The sequence below is a fragment of the Felis catus genome, chromosome E3, assembly GCF_018350175.1.
Source record: "Felis catus isolate Fca126 chromosome E3, F.catus_Fca126_mat1.0, whole genome shotgun sequence".
NCBI lineage: Eukaryota > Metazoa > Chordata > Mammalia > Carnivora > Felidae > Felis > Felis catus.
Genome location: NC_058383.1, coordinates 39727919 through 39745663, shown reverse-complemented (window position 1 = coordinate 39745663; position 17745 = coordinate 39727919). Strand labels below are relative to the sequence as shown.

At 62.3% G+C, this 17745-nt stretch overlaps 1 protein-coding gene across 17 annotated transcripts in view; it reads left to right on the top strand.

Annotated features, from left to right (window-relative positions):
* The window catches only part of MAPK8IP3 (mitogen-activated protein kinase 8 interacting protein 3), a 46846-nt gene that overhangs the window by 21027 nt on the left and 8074 nt on the right, over window positions 1-17745 (top strand). For 3 of the 17 annotated variants that reach the window (XM_023246395.2, XM_023246385.2, XM_023246388.2), the window contains 9 exons: window positions 1766-1910; window positions 5443-5689; window positions 6298-6400; window positions 6599-6717; window positions 13236-13247; window positions 14622-14639; window positions 15832-15889; window positions 16052-16204; window positions 16775-16856. In XM_023246395.2, coding sequence (XP_023102163.2) covers window positions 1766-1910; window positions 5443-5689; window positions 6298-6400; window positions 6599-6717; window positions 13236-13247; window positions 14622-14639; window positions 15832-15889; window positions 16052-16204; window positions 16775-16856 — 937 coding nt within the window. Of the gene's footprint in view, window positions 1-1765; window positions 1911-3223; window positions 3353-5442; window positions 5690-6297; window positions 6401-6598; window positions 6718-13235; window positions 13248-14621; window positions 14640-15831; window positions 15890-16051; window positions 16205-16774; window positions 16857-17745 lie in introns of those variants that run through there. The other 14 variants (XM_023246399.2, XM_023246397.2, XM_023246386.2 and 11 more) reach the window with 11 other exon arrangements.

Here is a 17745-nt window from a genome sequence, read left to right as displayed (position 1 = left end):
CTGAGGAGAGGGATCCCCACGTTGGCCCCGGGGGCCTGAGGGGGAAGAGCAGGCAATGGGCATTCCTGGGAGCCTGGCCGCTGTGGCCTGAGACCAGGCCCCTCCTCTGGGGATGTGCTGACCGTGTGGCGGCCACTGCCTTCCCAGACACCTGGGCGTGGCAGGGGGGGCGTGACGGGCTGCGGGCAGGAGGCAGCCTGAGCACCGGCTGAGCCTCAGGCTTGCTGAGGTTTTGATGGACCTGCAGGCTCAGAGCTTGCTAACCTGATGTCTTTCTTAAGATCTCAGTCTCTAGCTCTCACGTGAGCGGCTGAGACACGCCTGAGAACGCGTCCTCTGTCACGGGTGACGAGGGCTGCGTGAGGCCCCTAAGGTCGTCCACGGGAAACCAGCTTCCTGAGAGGCCGTGAAGGGTGCAGCCCCCGGGAGCACTCCACTCCTCTGGTTCTGTCCTGGCCACAGACGGACTCTGGGACGGCACAGCCAGGTCTCAGCGGGTCCAGGGGAGGCAGCGTCTTGCTGAATAGGACACACGAGCCGGCCTCAAAGGGGACGAAGCAGGACTCCAACTCAGACCCCGTGTTTTTCTCCTTCATCCTGGCCACGGCCAGAGAGCCCCCCCCCCCCCCCCCGCCTTCCCAGGGCCAGGCCTCACGAAGCCCCTGCCCGGCTGCAGCAAGTTCACATCAGGGGTGACGGCCTCACGTCTCCTCTCTGTCACCTGCACCCTCCAAGCACCGCAGGAAACTGCCTGTCTTCTCTCTCCAGAACAGTCCAGCCTCTGGACCCGGCCGTTGGGGAACTCTGCAGAAGGCCCCCGCCACTCCTCCCACCACACTCTCTGGGGGTCAGGCTCCAAGCGTGAGATGCTGTGGTGTGGGGGCTTTAATCCTTGGCCCCGAACAGCTCTGGGCAGCACGGGCTATTGAGCGGACCACCTTCTCCCGGGTGTGGTGTGTCTGCCCCGGGGCAGGGCATGCATGGGCCGGCCTGGACTGTGTGCCACCCAGGATCCAATCAGAAGCCCCCGATGGAACGTCCCCTGGGGACTGAACTTGGCAGGCAGCTTTGGGCTTCATCCTGGCTTCATCCCTGTCTCCTGGCACACCTTTAAAAGACCTCCCCTCTGGGGTCTTTGCTCCATGATGACCAGGAAGAACTGCGTGGAGTGGGAGAAAGGGGCCCCCTCAGGCTGTAAAGGACACCGACACCCAACAGGAGGACGGAGCCCCTCTTCACTCTGCACACGTCGGTTCTGACGTTTTGCAGTGAGGTCTCGTGAAGGAACATTGGAGCGGGTTGGGGGACAGGGAGCAAAGTACAGAGCGAAGAGGTCGATTCCTTCTGTCCGGCCCCAGGACACAGACGCAGGGCCGACAGCAACAAGCAGGCACGCTGCGCCACCTATAGGAAAGACCGCCATCGTAAAGTCTCCCCCCGGGAGCGCTCTGTGCGGCCACGTTGCCAGGGGGCCTGCTGCTGGCTCCCCCGTGGGACTTCTTAGTGCACATAGCGGGTGTAAGAAATCACCAAACGTGAGTCACGGTGAAACAAGGGAGTGTCACACAGGCCCGCAGGACAGCCCAGGTTCCCCTGAACATGGGACCGCGTTTGGTTCCAGAGGAGCTCGGGGCAGGCGGCCCCTGTGCCCCCCCCAGGACCCCGCTCCCTCAGAGCAGGCCCCTGCGTGTCCAGAGCGAGTCCCATTCTCGAGTGGTGAGCCACCTCTAATGTGCGCTTCCTTCCTCTCTCCCTCACGTTTCAGCAGGAAGGAGCGCCCCACCTCTCTGAACGTCTTCCCCCTGGCCGACGGCATGGTACGTGCACAGATGGGGGGCAAGCTCGTGCCTGCGGGGGACCACTGGCACCTGAGTGACCTCGGCCAGCTGCAGTTGAGCTCCAGCTACCAGGTTTTGTAGCCGTGCCGTGGAGTGAGGGTCCCCCCGCCTCCTCTCTCCCGTCCCGTCCCCCCATCGTCCCATGCTCATTCCGGAAGCTGTCTTTGCGGCCAACCCTTTGCAGCTGCCCCTGGGTTCGCAGGGCCTCTCGCGGAGGGGCGTCCGAGCTGGAGAGGAGGACTGCTCTGGGGGCGTGGGCCTCAGGCCAGGGCTGGGCTGACCCTTTGTTTGGGGGCACAAGCACGTCTGTTCCTCAACTCGCCCATGAGCCCCGTGGCCAGACTGGACACCAGCCCAGAACGTGCCGTCCTCTTAGCATCCGAGGTTTGCACGCCAGTTGCGGGAAAGTCCAGGGTGAGGGGTCGGCGTCTTCTCCTCTAGACTGTCCTTACTTTGCTCCTGACTTCTGGGTCTCCGAGTCTGGGGAGATGGCTGTCCTGGGTGTGTGCACTTATCTGGGGAGTGCACGCCTCAGCAGGGTCCCCAAGAAAGCCAGGGGCAGGGACTCACTCATTCAGGGCCCCTGGTCACGTGCTGCCGGTTTCGGTCTGTGAGCTCAGCCTGCCTTCACCAGACAGGCTGTGGCCCCATCGCCAGGTAAGGATGCCACCCCCAGGGCTGGAGGAGGCGACCCAGGCCTGGTGCCCTTCCTGCAGAGGCTGTTGGAGGTGCCTGTGGAAGGCCAAGCCCCTGGGCCTCTGGACTGGGGCGGGCTGGCGGTTGTGGGGTCTGAACTTGTGGAGCTTCTCCCTGCCGCAGCTTGTGGCTGACTGTCCATTCGTCCCTGGGTGTCCAGCTTGACTGCTGGAGGTGGCTGCAAGCTGCCTGTTCTGTCACCAAGTGACCCCAATCGCTTTCGCTTTTGCTGCAGACACTGAGCATGTCTCTGCGACCTTTGACCTGGGTGCCGGCCCACCTGTTAATGGACCTGCCCGTGTGGGGGGTGGGGCAGAAGGGCAGGGGCCTGGGGGGCCAGGTGCGCCCCCCCCCCCCCCCGGCAGAGCCTGGCTATGCCACTGGAGGTGACGGCTCATGCGGGGCGGCCGGGGGAGGTGGCCGCGGGGGTTGCGGGGCTGCTGAGCCCCGCCTCTTGCCCGCACCCCCACCAGCTTTCTTCCTGCGTCTCTTCCTGCCGCTGCGACGTCCAAAGTAGCTTTACTCTTCATCACCGTGTTTTCTGTTTCAGTTTGTATATGTGTTTTATTTGCCTTTTTTTAATTACATTTAAGTTCTTTTTATTTTGTGTTCTAGGTTTTAAGGTCTTTCTAATTTCTTAATTTTTTTTGTTGTTCTTTTGTTCTGTTTTTTGTTTTTATGTGCTGTATTTTCAGTGTTTTAACCAAACAGTTGTGGCTACTCATGGTGAGGAATGACCGCTAAGAGTTTGGGTTCTTTGCATTTGGAGGTCACTGCCACACGTTGATGGTTTAGGAGGTTGAGAGGTTTGCCGTTAGGTAAGTGGTGGCCAGGGGAGCGTCCTGCGGGTAGGCGGCGGCCTGTAGGCTCAGGGAGAGCCAGGGGCTGGGGGAGGCCTGGCTGCGCCGCACGGTTCCCCTCGGTGACTTTGGGGGCGAGGAGGCCCACTGTAGACCCGCAGACACCAGCTGGCGGGGCACAGACAGGCCACCGGACGTGGCCGTTGAGGAGGCGGCCCAGAAAACGTGTGGTCCAGAGAGGTGTGGACTCGAATGCCGGCCTCCCTCGGCCCTCTCGGACTTCCCCGTGCCTCCGGTCCCCTGCGGCCGTCTCTCGAGTGCTGGCCCGGGGCTCCGTGCAGCAGAGGGCCCCTGCCCGCGGGAGGCCTGGGAGCCTGTGTCGTGTGGGGTGGACAGACCACTGGGGTAGCTCCATCACAGAGCCTGTCAGTGTGCCTCATGTCACAAAGAGGATTTTTCCTTCTCAAATCGGCCTTAGGCAGTGGAACCCAAATAGAAAATGCTTGGACGGGGTGCCCCCAGGGAGACAGGACCTGTCACGCGGGGCCTGTGGCCTCAGCACATTAATAATCCGGGCCCGTTGTTCTTGGCTGTGGGGGCCGTCCTGTGGCCTGCAGGATAGTGAGCGGACCCCCGCCTCCACCCACTGGACCCCAGGAGCACCTACCCGTCCCCAGTTGTGAGAGCCACGGGTGTTCCCACACATCAACACACATCCCCGCGCACCTGGCCGCCGGGTCGAGGAGGGTGTCGATTTGGATTCCAGGCAGACGCGTCCCCGCATCCTGTTAGATGAAGCTGGAGGTCACCACTCCAGGCCCTGGCCTGACACTGACCACGCGGGTCAGGAAAAGGCGGGTCTCAGAGGTCCCCAACCAGCTCTGCCTCCCGGTCACCTAGAGGCAGCCACGGGAGCCTGGTCAGGCCTTCCTAGTTGAAGGCGGGTGTGAGCGGGTCCCAGCGTGTGTCCAGCTTTATGGAGAAGGCCATGCACCCCTGCCCCCAGCTCCTTCCCCTCAGCGCTCCCAGAAGCACCCCTTCTGGAGAAACCGTGTGAGCCACTGCCGCTGGCGACTGGGGTGTGCACCGGGAGCTGGGCCCCGCAAGAGGGTGGTGATAGGGCCTGGGGGTGCTGCCGGCAGGTTCTGGAGTGCCCACCGAGGACCGGGTTGGGGGTGAGTCACGGTTGTCGGTGTTCGTAGCCGCGTGGGGCCAGGTTATGGATCTTGTCAGGAGCTTCAGGAGGAAAGACCGGGAGAGGAGTGGGCTGGTTTCCTGCGTCGTACTTCCTCAAGTAGAGCGTGTTCGCGGCAGGAGGCTCTCACGGTCAGCGGCCGAGGGCGCATTTTAATGGTCGGTCTCTGTCCGCTCCGGGAATGTTTTGAGGGTGACCCGTTCCGTGGAAGAAGAGTCACAGTTTGTTGGCATTTGTGTGGACGTGTAGGTGCTTGAGCCGTGGGGGCCGAGAATTCCACATTCCCTCTAGTCTCTGCGTTCGTTCGGGAGGTCTGTGCCCCTCCCAGCCCCTGGCTGCGGCCAGCACTGGGAGCAGGAGATGGAGTGGGGGGCGGGAGGCGGGAGACGGGAGACGGGAGACAGGGCTGGCCGGCAGCAGCACCCGTAGCTTGATCCGAAGGCATGCTCAGCCTCCTCCCAGGCCCCGTAGAGCCCTCCGCCCCGCCCTGAGGCGCACCTTGTTTCCGACCCCCGCCCCGCTGGCTGCAAAGGGTTGCTTGTCACGTTCACCTAGCTTCATGTCCATCACACGCGGCATCGGCGGGCTGTTCCCGGGAGCGTGCAGGCTAAAAGCCCCGATGTGCAGCATTTAAATAGGGTGGCAGCAGCCTCTGCAAAGTGGGAGGAGTGGCTGGGTGAACCAAGGGACTGGGCCCGAGGAGCTGGCCCGACAGGAGAGCAGGGGTCCTCCTGTCCCTCCCGGTCCCGGCACAGAGCGCCGTTTGACCGTGGCCGAGGGAGCCCAGCACGGGGGCCCCGTGGAGGTGGCCAAGGCCCCTGCTGGCCCTGCACGGCGTGCCCGGCCGTACCCAGAGCCTGGGGGCGTGGTGGCCCACATGACGAGCTTCTCCCTTCCCTGTGTTTGGCCCTAGTGTCCGCAGGACGAGATGTCCGAGTCGGGCCAGTCTTCCGCGGCTGCCACGCCCAGCACCACGGGCACCAAGTCCAACACGCCCACGTCCTCCGTGCCCTCGGCGGCGGTGACGCCGCTCAACGAGAGCCTGCAGCCGCTGGGGGACTACGGCGCCAGCACAAAGAGCAGCAAGCGGGCTCGGGAGAAGCGCAACAGCCGCAACATGGAGGTCCAGGTCACACAGGAGATGCGGAACGTCAGCATAGGTGCCTCGGCCGCCCGCGTGCTCCCGGGCGGCACCCGCCCCCCCCCCCCCCCCCCCCCCCCCCCGCTATCCTGCCGTCCCTTCCGGCTACCGCTTTTAGCTCGGGTGCCAGCACAGACAGCGCAGACATTCGTGGGCTCCCCGGCCACAGAGCCAGAAGTGAGCGATCAGGGTGGCAGTGTCCTCGCGGGGTCGTCCCTTCCTCTTAGGACACGGTCAGATGAGACCAGGGCCTGCCCGTGTGGCCTTCACCTCTTCAGAGTCCCCATCTCCAGATGCAGTCACATGCAGGGGTTCCGGGGGCCGTGGCTTCAGCGCGTGGACTCAGGGGGCAACCTGGCTTCTGACGGTACACTGCCATCACCCAGCAGACGCACTCACTAGAGGAGGGACAGGAGGAGAGACAGGGCTTTGGGTCTGGTCGTTGGAGGTCATGAAAAGGAGACCCGGTTCTGATGAAGGGGCCCCACGTGGCCGCTGGCAAGGAGGAAGCCCTTTCCTGACTGTCCCTGCCTGGCGGGGGTCTAGTGTGGGGTCTCCAGATACGGGGCCACAGGGCAGGCGCCCCCCCTAACCCTGGGGTTCCTGTGTGTCCCCCCCACCCCTCAGGCATGGGCAGCAGTGACGAGTGGTCTGATGTTCAAGACATCATCGACTCCACTCCGGAGCTGGACATGAGTCGGGAGCCCCGTCTCGATCGCACGGGCAACAGGTACTCACTGAGCCCGGGGGCCGGGTGGGCTCAGTGTTCACTGTGGAGGTGGGGCCTTTGGCGAAGGTGCCCCCTGCAGCCTCTTGCACAGGCAGCGCTGGCATTGAGCGGCCCCTTGGGCGGTGTTGGAGAGCCCCCGCCCGCAGCCCAGAACGCTGCCCACTCACCCTGCCCTCCCCCGGCCACATGTCCTCACAGCCCAACCCAGGGGATCGTGAACAAGGCTTTTGGCATCAACACTGACTCCCTGTACCACGAACTGTCGACCGCGGGGTCGGAGGTCATCGGGGACGTGGATGAAGGAGCGGACCTGCTAGGTAAACTCAGGCCACCCCCGTGACCCCAGGGCCTCGGGCTTGCTGCTGTTGCTTTTGTTCGTAATGAAAGCAAAGTCTTTGTCAGCTGCAACCTAGGGGTTTCTTTTCACAGTTTTGTCGAGATATATTTCACATTCCATAAAAGGTATCCCCTTAAAGTATAAAGTTCAGTGGGTTTCAGGGTGCTCACAGAGCTGTGTTACTGCCTAATTTTAGAGCGTTCCATCACCCTGAAAACCGTGCCCGTGCCTAGGCGGTGCACTTCTTAGCAATTGTGCTCCTCGCAGAAAATGCCCAGACAGGGTCGGTGCCCATCTGCAAGCCCTCGGCACCGTGGTCGCCTCCAGAGCTCCCTGCACCTGGGTCAGAAATTGGTGCAGAGACAGTTCCCTATGTGGACTCCCTCCGGGGCCTCCTTCCTGTCCTGGGGTGGGCGTCAGGCATGTAGAGGCCATGTATGCAGCCGAGCACTGCCCTCGGGGTCTGGGGGCCAGGTGGGAAATCGGATCCTTGCAGTGGCACGCCTCACCCCCCCCCCACTCCCCCCCCCCCCCCCCCGCCAGCTCCTACCCCTGCTGACCTCGTCCCCTGAAGGCCTGCTGCAGGACCAGAGCTCTCGGTCCCTTCCTCCCAGCAAGGCAGCCTCTGGGGCAGAGGGTGACCGTGTTGTGGGGGATCTGTGGCTCTGGCTTGTCCTCTCCTCCCCACGCCGGCTTCTGTGGAGGGATGGTACCCCCAGCTCTCGTGGCTTAGGAGGGGGCAGCCAGTAGGCGGTGCCACTTCAGCCCAGAAATCCATGAGGCCGCCTGCAGGCCCTGTGGCCCGGGTTTGGTCACGTGCTGCCCAAGGAGGTGGAGCTGCCTCACGTGGATGAGGTTTGTTTTGTTTTGTTTTTTAATGTTTATTTATTTTGAGAGAGAGAGAGCGGGAGAGGGGCAGAGAGAGAGGCAGAGACAGAGAATCCTAAGCAGCCTCTGCACTGTCAGCCAAGAGTCTGACGAAGGGGCTCGAACCCACGAACCCACGAGATCATGACCTGAGCTGAAAACAGGAGCCGGACGCTCAACCGACTGAGCCGCCCAGGTGCCCCTTGCGTCGAAGAGTTCTACTTCCCACCAATGTCCCTCTGCACTGGTGACCTTTGGCCATCAGGGACTTGAGGACATTTGTAGAGTGTGTCTGCCTCGGGCTCAGCTCCCCTGTGCGGACGGCAGTGTCTTCGGTGGATGGCCGGGCTTCCGGCTGCAGACATGGCCCGGCTGGAGCCCACGAGGGAGGGCCACCAGCTGGTGGTTTCCATCTGCACAGCCTCACTCTCTTAGCTCCGGCCCTGCTGGTTGTCTCGCTCGGGCCGCAGAGGCCCCCCGGGAGCACAGCCGCCTGCAGTGAAGCCTACTTAAAAAAATAACAGAAACTGTTAACATATAGAAAAAAGGTACTTAGAGGAAATCATTTTCAATATTCTGACACCTTTGCACCCTCCTTTATAGAGTTCAGGTAATCCTATATACGTTCCAATTTTTATTTTTGGAAAAGTAGTATGCGTTTATAACAATATTCGCATAATACCAGAAATTGCCAATAAGAGCGTAAAAACCAGACGATCATGACGAGTGCACCTTCCCAGGTGCCGTAGCACACACACGTACGTGGCCCGTGGGGGGTTTCGGGTCATGTCTGTCCTCCCCCTTTGTGGGCGATGTTACCATCTCTCTGACCTGCTAATACCCCCAGTGCGCTTCACCTTGTGGCATGAGACTAAATTACTCAACCCGTTCTGCCAGGTTCTGGTTTTTGCTGTTTGGATACTGCGGTCACAGATACCTGTGGGCGTAAGTCAGCTCGCCCCCCTGGAGACTTCTTCAGGACAGGTTTCTAGAGGTGCGAACCTCAGCGTAGAGATGTGGGCTCCTGACGCTGGCTCCACGTTGCTTTCCCAGATGTGGCTTCCGTGGGGCTTGTGCCTGGCTGTTCTTCAGACGTTGGACCTGCCAGGCCGGGAGCGGCATGGGAAGGAACTCCCGTCCCTAGAGTTTGTGCCCGGGAGCAAGGCTGTAGTGGGTGACCGGACGCACGTGTGTGTCCGCAAAGGAGCACCTTTCTGCCAGGCCCAACTTGGAGGCTGTGAGGGCGCGAGGGCCTCGTGTGTGCTGCACTCCTGAGTCTCTGATGAGGTGGCGGCCTTCTCCCTGGAAGAGCGCATAGGCACGTGGCGTTCGCGTGTCCGCGACCCGGCTCCACGTTCGAGTTCCTGGCCGTGGGCAGCTCGGCTGCCCTGCGCCGTGTTTAGGGGCCGGCCGCAGGTTGGGGAGGGGACCGTAGGGGAGGCGCCCAGCTGGAGTCCCAGACCTTGTGCTTTTCGGTCTCGTCTCACGACACCGTTCCAGTCATCGACACGGTCACGAGAAGAGTCACACCAGCGTTAGATGTGCACGTCTGCCTTTAATCTGGGGTGCTGCCGCCGCCCCCATTTCATAGATGAAGAAGCTGAGCCCGGGGAAGGTAAAGTGAAGCAGCACAATGGGGACTTGAACCCAGGTCCAGCCAGAGCAGCAGGCGTGACTGACCGCCCTCTGTGCTTTCTAGGGATGGAACGTCATGGGTTTGCCCAGAGCGCACAGTCCAGTGTCTCTGAGTGAGCTCAGGGCCGTGAGGTCAGCACCCCACAGCTCTAGAGCACTGTCCCCACCGAAGGAAGCCTGTGCCCACGCACAGTGACCCATCTGTGTCTGTGCGCTTGCCCTCCTGGGCGCTTCCTGTCACCTGGCCCTCCTCTTCCACCTGGCCTCTTTCTGTGCACGAGTGCCCGTGAGGTTTGTACGTGTTGTACCAGGGGTCAGCGTTCCATCCTTCCCCGGCAGAGCGGTGCTCCGTGGCACAGATGGGCCCCCACCTCACGTGGCCGTTCATCCACTGCTGGGCATCGTGGCTGATGCTTTTGCTCCACATTTGGTCCCTCGCGTGATCGTGGAGGATGACTGGAGTTGGCCGGCCTCGTCACCGCCCGTGACTCTGGGTGGCCTGCCCGCCAGCACGTCCCGTCATTGGTCACTGGCCGGTGGCCACCCTGGGCCCCGCTCTGTTCTGGCTGGCGTGGGCCCCGTTCTTGGGCGTACCCTTCCAGAGCCTTAGGCACGACGGGCATCTGAAAGGCAGGCCGCCCCGGGGAGTTGAGAAGGAATCAGGCGCTGTCACACTGTGTCAGTGGGGCACCAGGCAGAGGAGCCCTCCCTTTGCCCAGCAGGGTGGAGGAATGGGCTGTGGTCGGCTCCAGACCCCTCGCTGAGGGGCCCCAGCCCCGTTGTCTGGCTCGGCTAGAGTCTTTCTGAAGAGCCTCGCGCCTGTCCCCTGTGTTCCCTGTGTGGCTGCTAAACAGCAAAAAGCCCGCGGCCGGTGGGCGGCCGTCCTCACAGTGGCAAGGTCCTGCGATAGCAGAAACACGGTGATGTTGTCGGCGTGGCTGAGGACGGCGTCCTTCAAAGCTCCGCGTGTCTGGATCGGGCATTTGGATCGTGTCTGTTCACCACGGCATTTGGACTGTGAATTCCTTTAGCAAAGAAGGAATGACCCTGGATGGGCCTGTCTTGTTACGTTTCACTGAGCTGACCGCACCACTTGTAAGCTACACCGTTAGTTTAGAAATCTCCAGGAAAGGAAGCCCTTGCTTCAAGTTGAAGGGGGACACGCCTTCGATCGTGAGAGCACGCCCAGTCTCAGAGGTGCCGTGCTTCGAGAGTGCGCCTCTCAGAGCTGACATAGCTGGGGAGCCGAGGAGTTAGCACCTAGTGACCACGTAGCACGTGCTGGGCGTCTACCAGGGAGTTTCCAGGGAGCCCGAGCTACGGAGGTCATGTCTCTCCTTCACGGGCGAGGAAACTGAGGCTCAGACGAGCCAGGCAGTGCACCCTGCGTCAGTGAGTTGGAGTCTGAAGGCCGCACAGGCCGACCGGACGTGCATTCTACCCGGTGCGCTGTGCCCGGGTAGCGGGGTCCCGCCCCGTGGCAACCAGACCCAGATGCCGTCTAGACGTTAACCTTGAGAGAGAGACCAGCCCGTGTGCACAGAACTCGGGAACATGACGGAAGAACATAGAAAGGGGCGCCCGGGTGGCTTAGTCAGTTAAGCATTCGACTTCCACTCAGGTCATGATTTTGCAGTTCGTTGAGTTCAGGCCCTGCATCAGGCTCTGTGCTGACAGCCTGGAGCCTGCTTCGGATTCTGTGTCTCCCTCTCTCTCTGCCCTTCCCTCCCCTCAGAAAAAAATAAACATTTAAAAAAAGAACATGAAAGGCCTCATGCATCGAGAACTTCTGCACGCTCCGGGTCTGCAGGCTGAGCTCTGTAAAGCTGCCGGGTGGCCTCACGGCTCAGCCCATTGTCCGTACCCAGCCCCGGCCAAAGAGCTTCGTGAGCAGACTCCAGACTCCGTCCAGGAGAACATGTGAGAAGAGCCCGGAAAGGGCTAAGAAAGAAGAGGCTGCAGGGCTGCCTGACGCTCCAGGCACCAAAGGGTTTACAAGCTGTGACGCGGAGGGCGGCGGACCCGGGGTGGCCACAGACCGGTGACCCCTCCGGTTCGTGTGAGGAGAGCTGGCCCCGCGTGGGAATTCACCGACGCTGAATGTGGTGCTTCACATCACCAGAAAGTGGGTGGATTAGTTGAATAGCCATTTGGTGAAGAGTGAAGTCTGGTCCCAACCTCCCGCCGTACACAGAAGACTTTGTAGGGGGACTTCGTACCTAAACATAAACACGCAAGGACAGCGGGACTGGAAGAACGCCGGAGAGTGTTCTCTGCATGGCCACAACCGTAGAGGAAAGTGCTGCCAGGTGTGGCTACGCACAAGTCAACATATACGTGATCTCCCTCGCTGACAGAGGTCAAGTACAGTGGAACCTGAGCAGAGGATGAAATCGGGAAGTTCCCAGAAGATGCCCACCTCCCACAAAAAGATGTTCAACTTCAAGAATGAGGCAGGACAGAAAAGAGAAAACACAGATGAGTTTTTGTTTTTGTTTTTTCCTCACAAGAGCAACAAACACGAAGCAGGTGCTAGGGCGCCCACGGCTGGGAGCTGGTCGTGCGGCCCACGGAGCCGTGCTGGCGGGGTGAGGTGAGCGGTCGCTCCTACCCGTCCCCGCCTGGAAGTCCGGAGTGCTGGGCGGTGAGTGCACGCCCCTGTGCGCTGAGCACTCACCCCAGGCGAGCGCAGATCTCCAGTGCACAGTCCCGTGACACGGCGTCAGGTGGGACAGAGCAAATGGGCCAAGAGGCTGGGTATTTGCCCTTGGTTTGTGCGTATGTCCCTATGTATGTATGTATTTATTGGGAGAGAGAAAGACACAGCGTGGAGAGGGAGGGGCAGAGGGAGAGAGTGAATCCCACGCAGGTTCTGCACTGCCGGCGTAGAGCCCAACGTGGGCCCGGAACCCATGAAGCCGCAAGACCATGACCTGAACTAAAACCAAGAGTCAGACGCTTAACCGACTGAGCCACCCAGGTGCCCCTTTGGTTTTGTGTTTTAAAAGCTGGTGTTCTTCAGGGCGCCTGGGTGGCTCAATCACTTGTGATCCACTTCAACTCAGGTCGGGACCTCACAGTTCGTGAGTTCGAGCCCCGCGTCAGGCTCTGTGCTGACAGCTCGGAGCCCGGAGCTGCCTCGGATTCTGTGTCTCCCTCTCTCTCTCTGCCCCTCCCCTGCTCATGCTTTGTCTCTGTCTCTCAAAAATAAAAATATTAAAAAGAAAAGCTGGTGTTTATCTGGAAAGAGTTCTGAGAGACAGAAGATCAGCTCTTGAGCACGGTTGCCCTGGGGCGTCAAGACGAGCGGTCACGTCCACTGTTGAGCAGGCACATTCCTTTATCATTTCAGTTCCTGCAGCACGTTGTGCGTTGTGTCATTTACGTCAAGTGACGAAGTGACCACGTACACAGTACTGTTGCACCCAGTCTTCAGCTGGGAAAAGTTTGGAGCCCAGGAGGAAGGCACTGCCGGCCCCACACGCCTCCACCCCTGTCCCCAGCGCCCCTGCTTTCTGCCTGCCTTTCCCTCCCTGCCAGCCGGGCCCTTGCTTCTTTCTCTTTTTCTGGCCGTCCTTTCCCTGAGGTCGCGCCTTTCCTGAAAGGCCTGGGCTGGCGGGAGAGGCGGGGGCCACGAGGCCAAGCTCACGCGCTCTGGGGGCACCTGGGGCCTGGACGCCCCGGGCCCCCCGGCGCAGCCCCCGCGCGCACACCCTCTCACCTTCCCCGGCCGTCGCTGCTGCGTCTTCGGGGGCCTCGCCCTCCTGAGGGCTGAGCAGGTGTGGGGCCCGGCGCTCGGGGTCTCTGTTTTCCTTCAGGGTTGCCGTCCCCAGTGGGATTTGTCGCCCACAGGCCTGGTGACATCTGCTTGTATTCTTTCACGCGTTGTTGCTTTCTCTGTAATAAGAATTTCTTTATTTTGTTGGTTCCAGTCACCAACTGACCTTTGTCACTTCCTTCCCCCGTCTCTCTGTGCTTTGCTGGACACGGCCCCAGGGGAGTTCTCAGGTGCGTATCTCCAGCCGTCTGCCACCCCTCCTCACGGCGCTGTCCGGCTGCAGTGGGGGGCATCCTGGGGACACTCCCCACTGCTGTCCAGTCACCACAGGCTGTGCGGCCTGTCCCTTCCTGGGTCCCCTCCAGGCCACTAAGGCACATGTGCTTCTGCTTACCAGCCTACTGCCGCTCGGAAGCTTCTCTTGGTTTGCTCTACTAGCCCACTGACAATGGCCCTGACACGTGAGGGAGAATGGCTGTGCCCTGGACCCTGTCCCTCAAAGGCAGAGAATGCCCCAGTGACATTTCTCAGGGTTCTCCCCTGTCAGGCACACCCCAGAAGTCAGGGGTCCCATGCCCACGTGGCAGATGGCCCAGCTCCGGGCTTCTCCGATTGTTCGCAGCAGGAGACTCTGAGGCCCCGGCCCGTCCACACGCGGCCTCCCCGTGTACTCGAAGGCGTGCCGGGTCCCCGGGCACAGCTTTCCCTCATTTGCAGACTTGTGCCCTTAACCACCACCCACACGGCCCAGGACTCTGGTGCACGGGGTCAAGTACACTGCCCGGCCCCTCATCTCATCACCCGCTGCCCTTGGCCTGGTGACCTGTGCAGCCAAGGATGCAATGTCCAAAAGGAGCAGCTGGCTCCGTGCCACCCCCCGGCCCTCCCAACCCAGCCCTGTGTCCATCCCACCTGCCCGCCGGCCCTCCCCTGTGTCCACCCCCCGGCCCTCCCTCCCATCCTCTCCTGCGTCCACCACCCCGGCCCTCCTAGCCCTCTCCTATGTCCACCTTCCAGCCCTCCCAGCTCTCCCCTGTGTCCACCCACCGGCCCTACCGGCCCCCTTGTGTCCACCCCCCCTGCCTCCCACCCTCCCCTGTGTCCACCCCCTGGCCCTCCTAGCCCTACCCTGCATCCACCTCCCGGCACCCCTGGCCTCTTCTGTGCCCACCCTTAACCCAGCAAGAAGAAGGCTCCGTGCCACCCCCCCGGCCTGCCCACCCTCCCCTGTGTCCACCCCCCCAGCCCTCCCTCCCCCTGTCTCCTGTGTCCACCCCCCGGCCCTCCGTCCCCCGACTCCTGTGTCCAGCCCCTGGCCCTCCCTCCCGCCCTCTCCTGTGTCCACCCCCCGGCCCTCCCTCCCGCCCTCCCCTGTGTGCACCCCTAACCCAGCGAGAAGCAGGCTCTGTGCCACCCCCCTGGCCCTGCTGCCCTCCCCCGTGTCCACCTCTAACACAGCAAGAAGCAGCCACACGGCACCGCCGCCCTGCTGTTCACTGAGGCTTAATGCGCTTCTTTCTCTCCCTCCCTCCCTCCCCTGCCCCCCCCACCCCCCCGCCACCCGGCTCCCGCACTGGGCTCCCGCACTGGGACGACTCTCGCAGTGCGCCATGATTTCTTTGGTAAGCCCAAGGCCCTGTTTCAGTTTGCGTTCCTCCCTTTCTTGGCTTCCTCTGTCTGCCTCACACCTTCTCGTGCTTCCTGAGCCTTTTGCTTTGCTCTGCATGGTGGGATTGGCGGTGGGGTCAGCAGGGGCCACAGGCACTCCTGGCTCCAGGGTGGGGTTGGGGCTCGAGTGGGGAGCTGCAGTGCTGAGCCCCCCAGCCGCCTCCCTCCGAGCACACCCTGGACAGGTGGAGGGGGGGCGGGCCACATCCGAGGCCAGGGGGCGCAGATGGGGACAGCCGTCAGAACCCACTCTGCGCACACCGTGTGTGTCGGGGGTCTCGTCTCACGATCGCCTCATACCGGGGGTGGGGGGGGCTGGTGAATGGGAGGAACAGACCCTGGGTCTCTGGGGCTTTCTGTCCCAACAGATGAGGTTCAGTCCTTTGGAGTTGCTGTGGCGCGCCTGCAGAGCTCAGACGGCGGGGTCCACTTTGGGGCTGGCTTACAGGGGCCGGGTCGGCCCCTCTGGGCACCAACCCCAGGGAGCGTGTCCTCCCCGCTCTCCCTTACCCCTGCCTCCTGCTGTCCCCACCGCGGCAGGCCAGGTTCCCCCAGCCCTACTCCTGGCCCCGGTGGAGGGCCGCGCCTACCATGGGGCCATCCCATCTCCTTGGCCGGGGGCTCTCTGCCGTCCTGAGCTGCCTTCTCTGTCCCCGTCACCACAGCACCAACCGCTGTACTCCCGGGGACGGCCCTGCAAAGGGTGTGCCTCCCGAAGGGCGAGGGGAGACAGGAGGATGCTGGCAGAGAGGACAGATTGAGGTGGTCCTTGGGGCCGGCTCACGCTGGTGCCGGCTGGGCCCTGCGGCACGCTGGCCTCACGTGGATAGCCACGGGAGCTCAACCCAGGGCTGCCGTGCCCATTGAGGCAGCAGGGCCCCCCTCAGTACCCTCCAGGGGCTGTTCTGGGCTTGCATCCCTGACCGCGTTGTTGGGTTGAGAGCCCGCCCGAGGAGCTGCAGAGATCCCTCTGCAGGGATTGTCTGGCTTCCCGGAGACCAGACTGCTGGCCTCGCGCCCTCGCCTCTGCCCTCCCAGGGCTGAGCCACCCCCCAGGGAGGATTTTTGGTACTCTGGGGCAGGTATAGTAGTGTCAGGGTCTGGCCTCGCCAGGCACAGGTAATCTCTCTGTGCCTTTTGTTGTAGGAATGGGCAAGGAAGTGGGGAACCTGCTGCTGGAGAACTCACAGCTTCTAGAAACCAAGTAAGGACTCCTGTCTGGCACAGGGCTTGCTGAGATGGCCCTTCCCCAGGGCCGGGCTTCCCTGTAGCAACCCGGAGCTGTGACCTCTCGGCCCCTTGGAGGCCCCCATCATAGCGAGCAGGCTGGCTCACGCAGAGCCCTCGTCTTTCTGCCTTTCCAAAGAAACGCTCTGAACGTGGTGAAGAATGACCTCATCGCCAAGGTGGACCAGCTGTCCGGGGAGCAGGAGGTGCTGAAAGGGGACCTGGAAGCTGCCAGACAGGCCAAAGCCCGGCTGGAGGGCCGCATCAAGGACCTGGAGGAGGAGTTGAGGAGGTGAGCGTAGGCCTGGAGGCTCCTGGGAGGAAGAGGGGCCAGGCCCGCCCCCCACCCCAGTCCTCTCCTCCCCCGGGCGGCAGCCTCACCTCCTCTCTGTTCCAGCTCACTTGTGGGCCTCCTCTCCCCATCCTCCCGGGAGTCCCCCAGGAGGCATGGATGTCGCGCCTTGGGTGTCCTGCCACTCTCGTGCCTTATGTTTATTGAGGAGGAGGGAGTTCAGGCACCCAGGAAGCTCTGGGGTCCCCTCCCCAGCACTCTGCACCTCCCTGTGGCTTCTCTTCCAGCCTGATGCTCATCCGAGGGGTGCCTGTAGCTCCAGACCGGAGTAGGGGTGTGACAGGAGAGGGGGGGCAGGTGGCACTTGTCGGGCCTGCAGGTGCCGCACACCTGTCTGGGGCCGGCCTGCGGCCCTGCCGCCTGTGCACGTGGCCCTGCCTGCCCGTTAGCCAGGCCCCACGGCCCTGCTGGGCAGCCAGGAGAGACATCTGGGCTTCCGGGCGTGAGCTAGCAGGGCTGTGGGCTTCCGCCCCCCCTCCCCACAGTCACATTTCCCTCCTCGTCCTGCAGAGTGAAGTCAGAAGCCATCATCGCCCGCCGCGAACCCAAAGAAGAGGTGGAGGATGTAAGCAGCTATCTCTGTACAGAATTGGTATATTCCACTATTAACATGCGGGGCAGGGGGGGCGGGTGGTGCGGGGTGGGCTCCCGGGGCGCGCTAATTCTCTGGGTCTCTGGGCCCTCCTCATCCTTCCTCTGTCAGCTCCTCTGCCCCTTCTTAGTGGGAACCCCCGTTCGGCCTGTGGGCCCCCTCTGAGGTGCAAGGAATGTTCTCAGGAGCCCTCTGCTCCTTGGGGGTTTGTACCTGACATGCAGGGAATGTTTGTAGGGGTCTTTGCCCGTAATTCGTGGACCCCTTCTGGCCTCCTTTCCGGAATAGAGCCCAGGTCTGGTGACTGGGCCGCTTTCCTGTAGGAGAGGGTGGGGCCCAGCTCCTCGTCCCAAAGTGAGTGGTGCGTCCTGGCTGCACCTCTTGTCAGCTCTTAGCTTCGGGGGTGTCAGGGTGCTGCTCACGTAGCAGCCATCCGAGACGCAGTAGGTGCTCCTTCAGCCCAGCGAACCCCACCCCCAGGAGCAGAAACAAAGGTGCGGGTGAATCGTGGAGCCACGGGAGGCATCAATCGGGGCCCGTGCCTCCTCGCGTGGGGCCAGGGTCTCATGCTCCCTGGCCCAGCAGCTCCCCCTGGCCCCTCACCCCTGTGCCAGACTGTAGCAGCCCAGGACACAGCTCCTCGGAGCGGACTTGGTCCTGCCACAGCACCCACAGATGGCAGACCCCACACATCTGCCAGAACCTCCCACGTCCTACTCGGACGTGTGACCCCAGGTCCTGCTCACTGCACCTTCCCTAGAACCTGTCTTCCCATGGTTCCACCTGGGACCGGCCTCACCTGTTAGCGTTGACGGACGGTTTCACCTGGGATCGCCAGGGTGTCCAGGGGCCGTGTCGTAGCCCTCAAGTGTATCGTGTGACCTTTTGG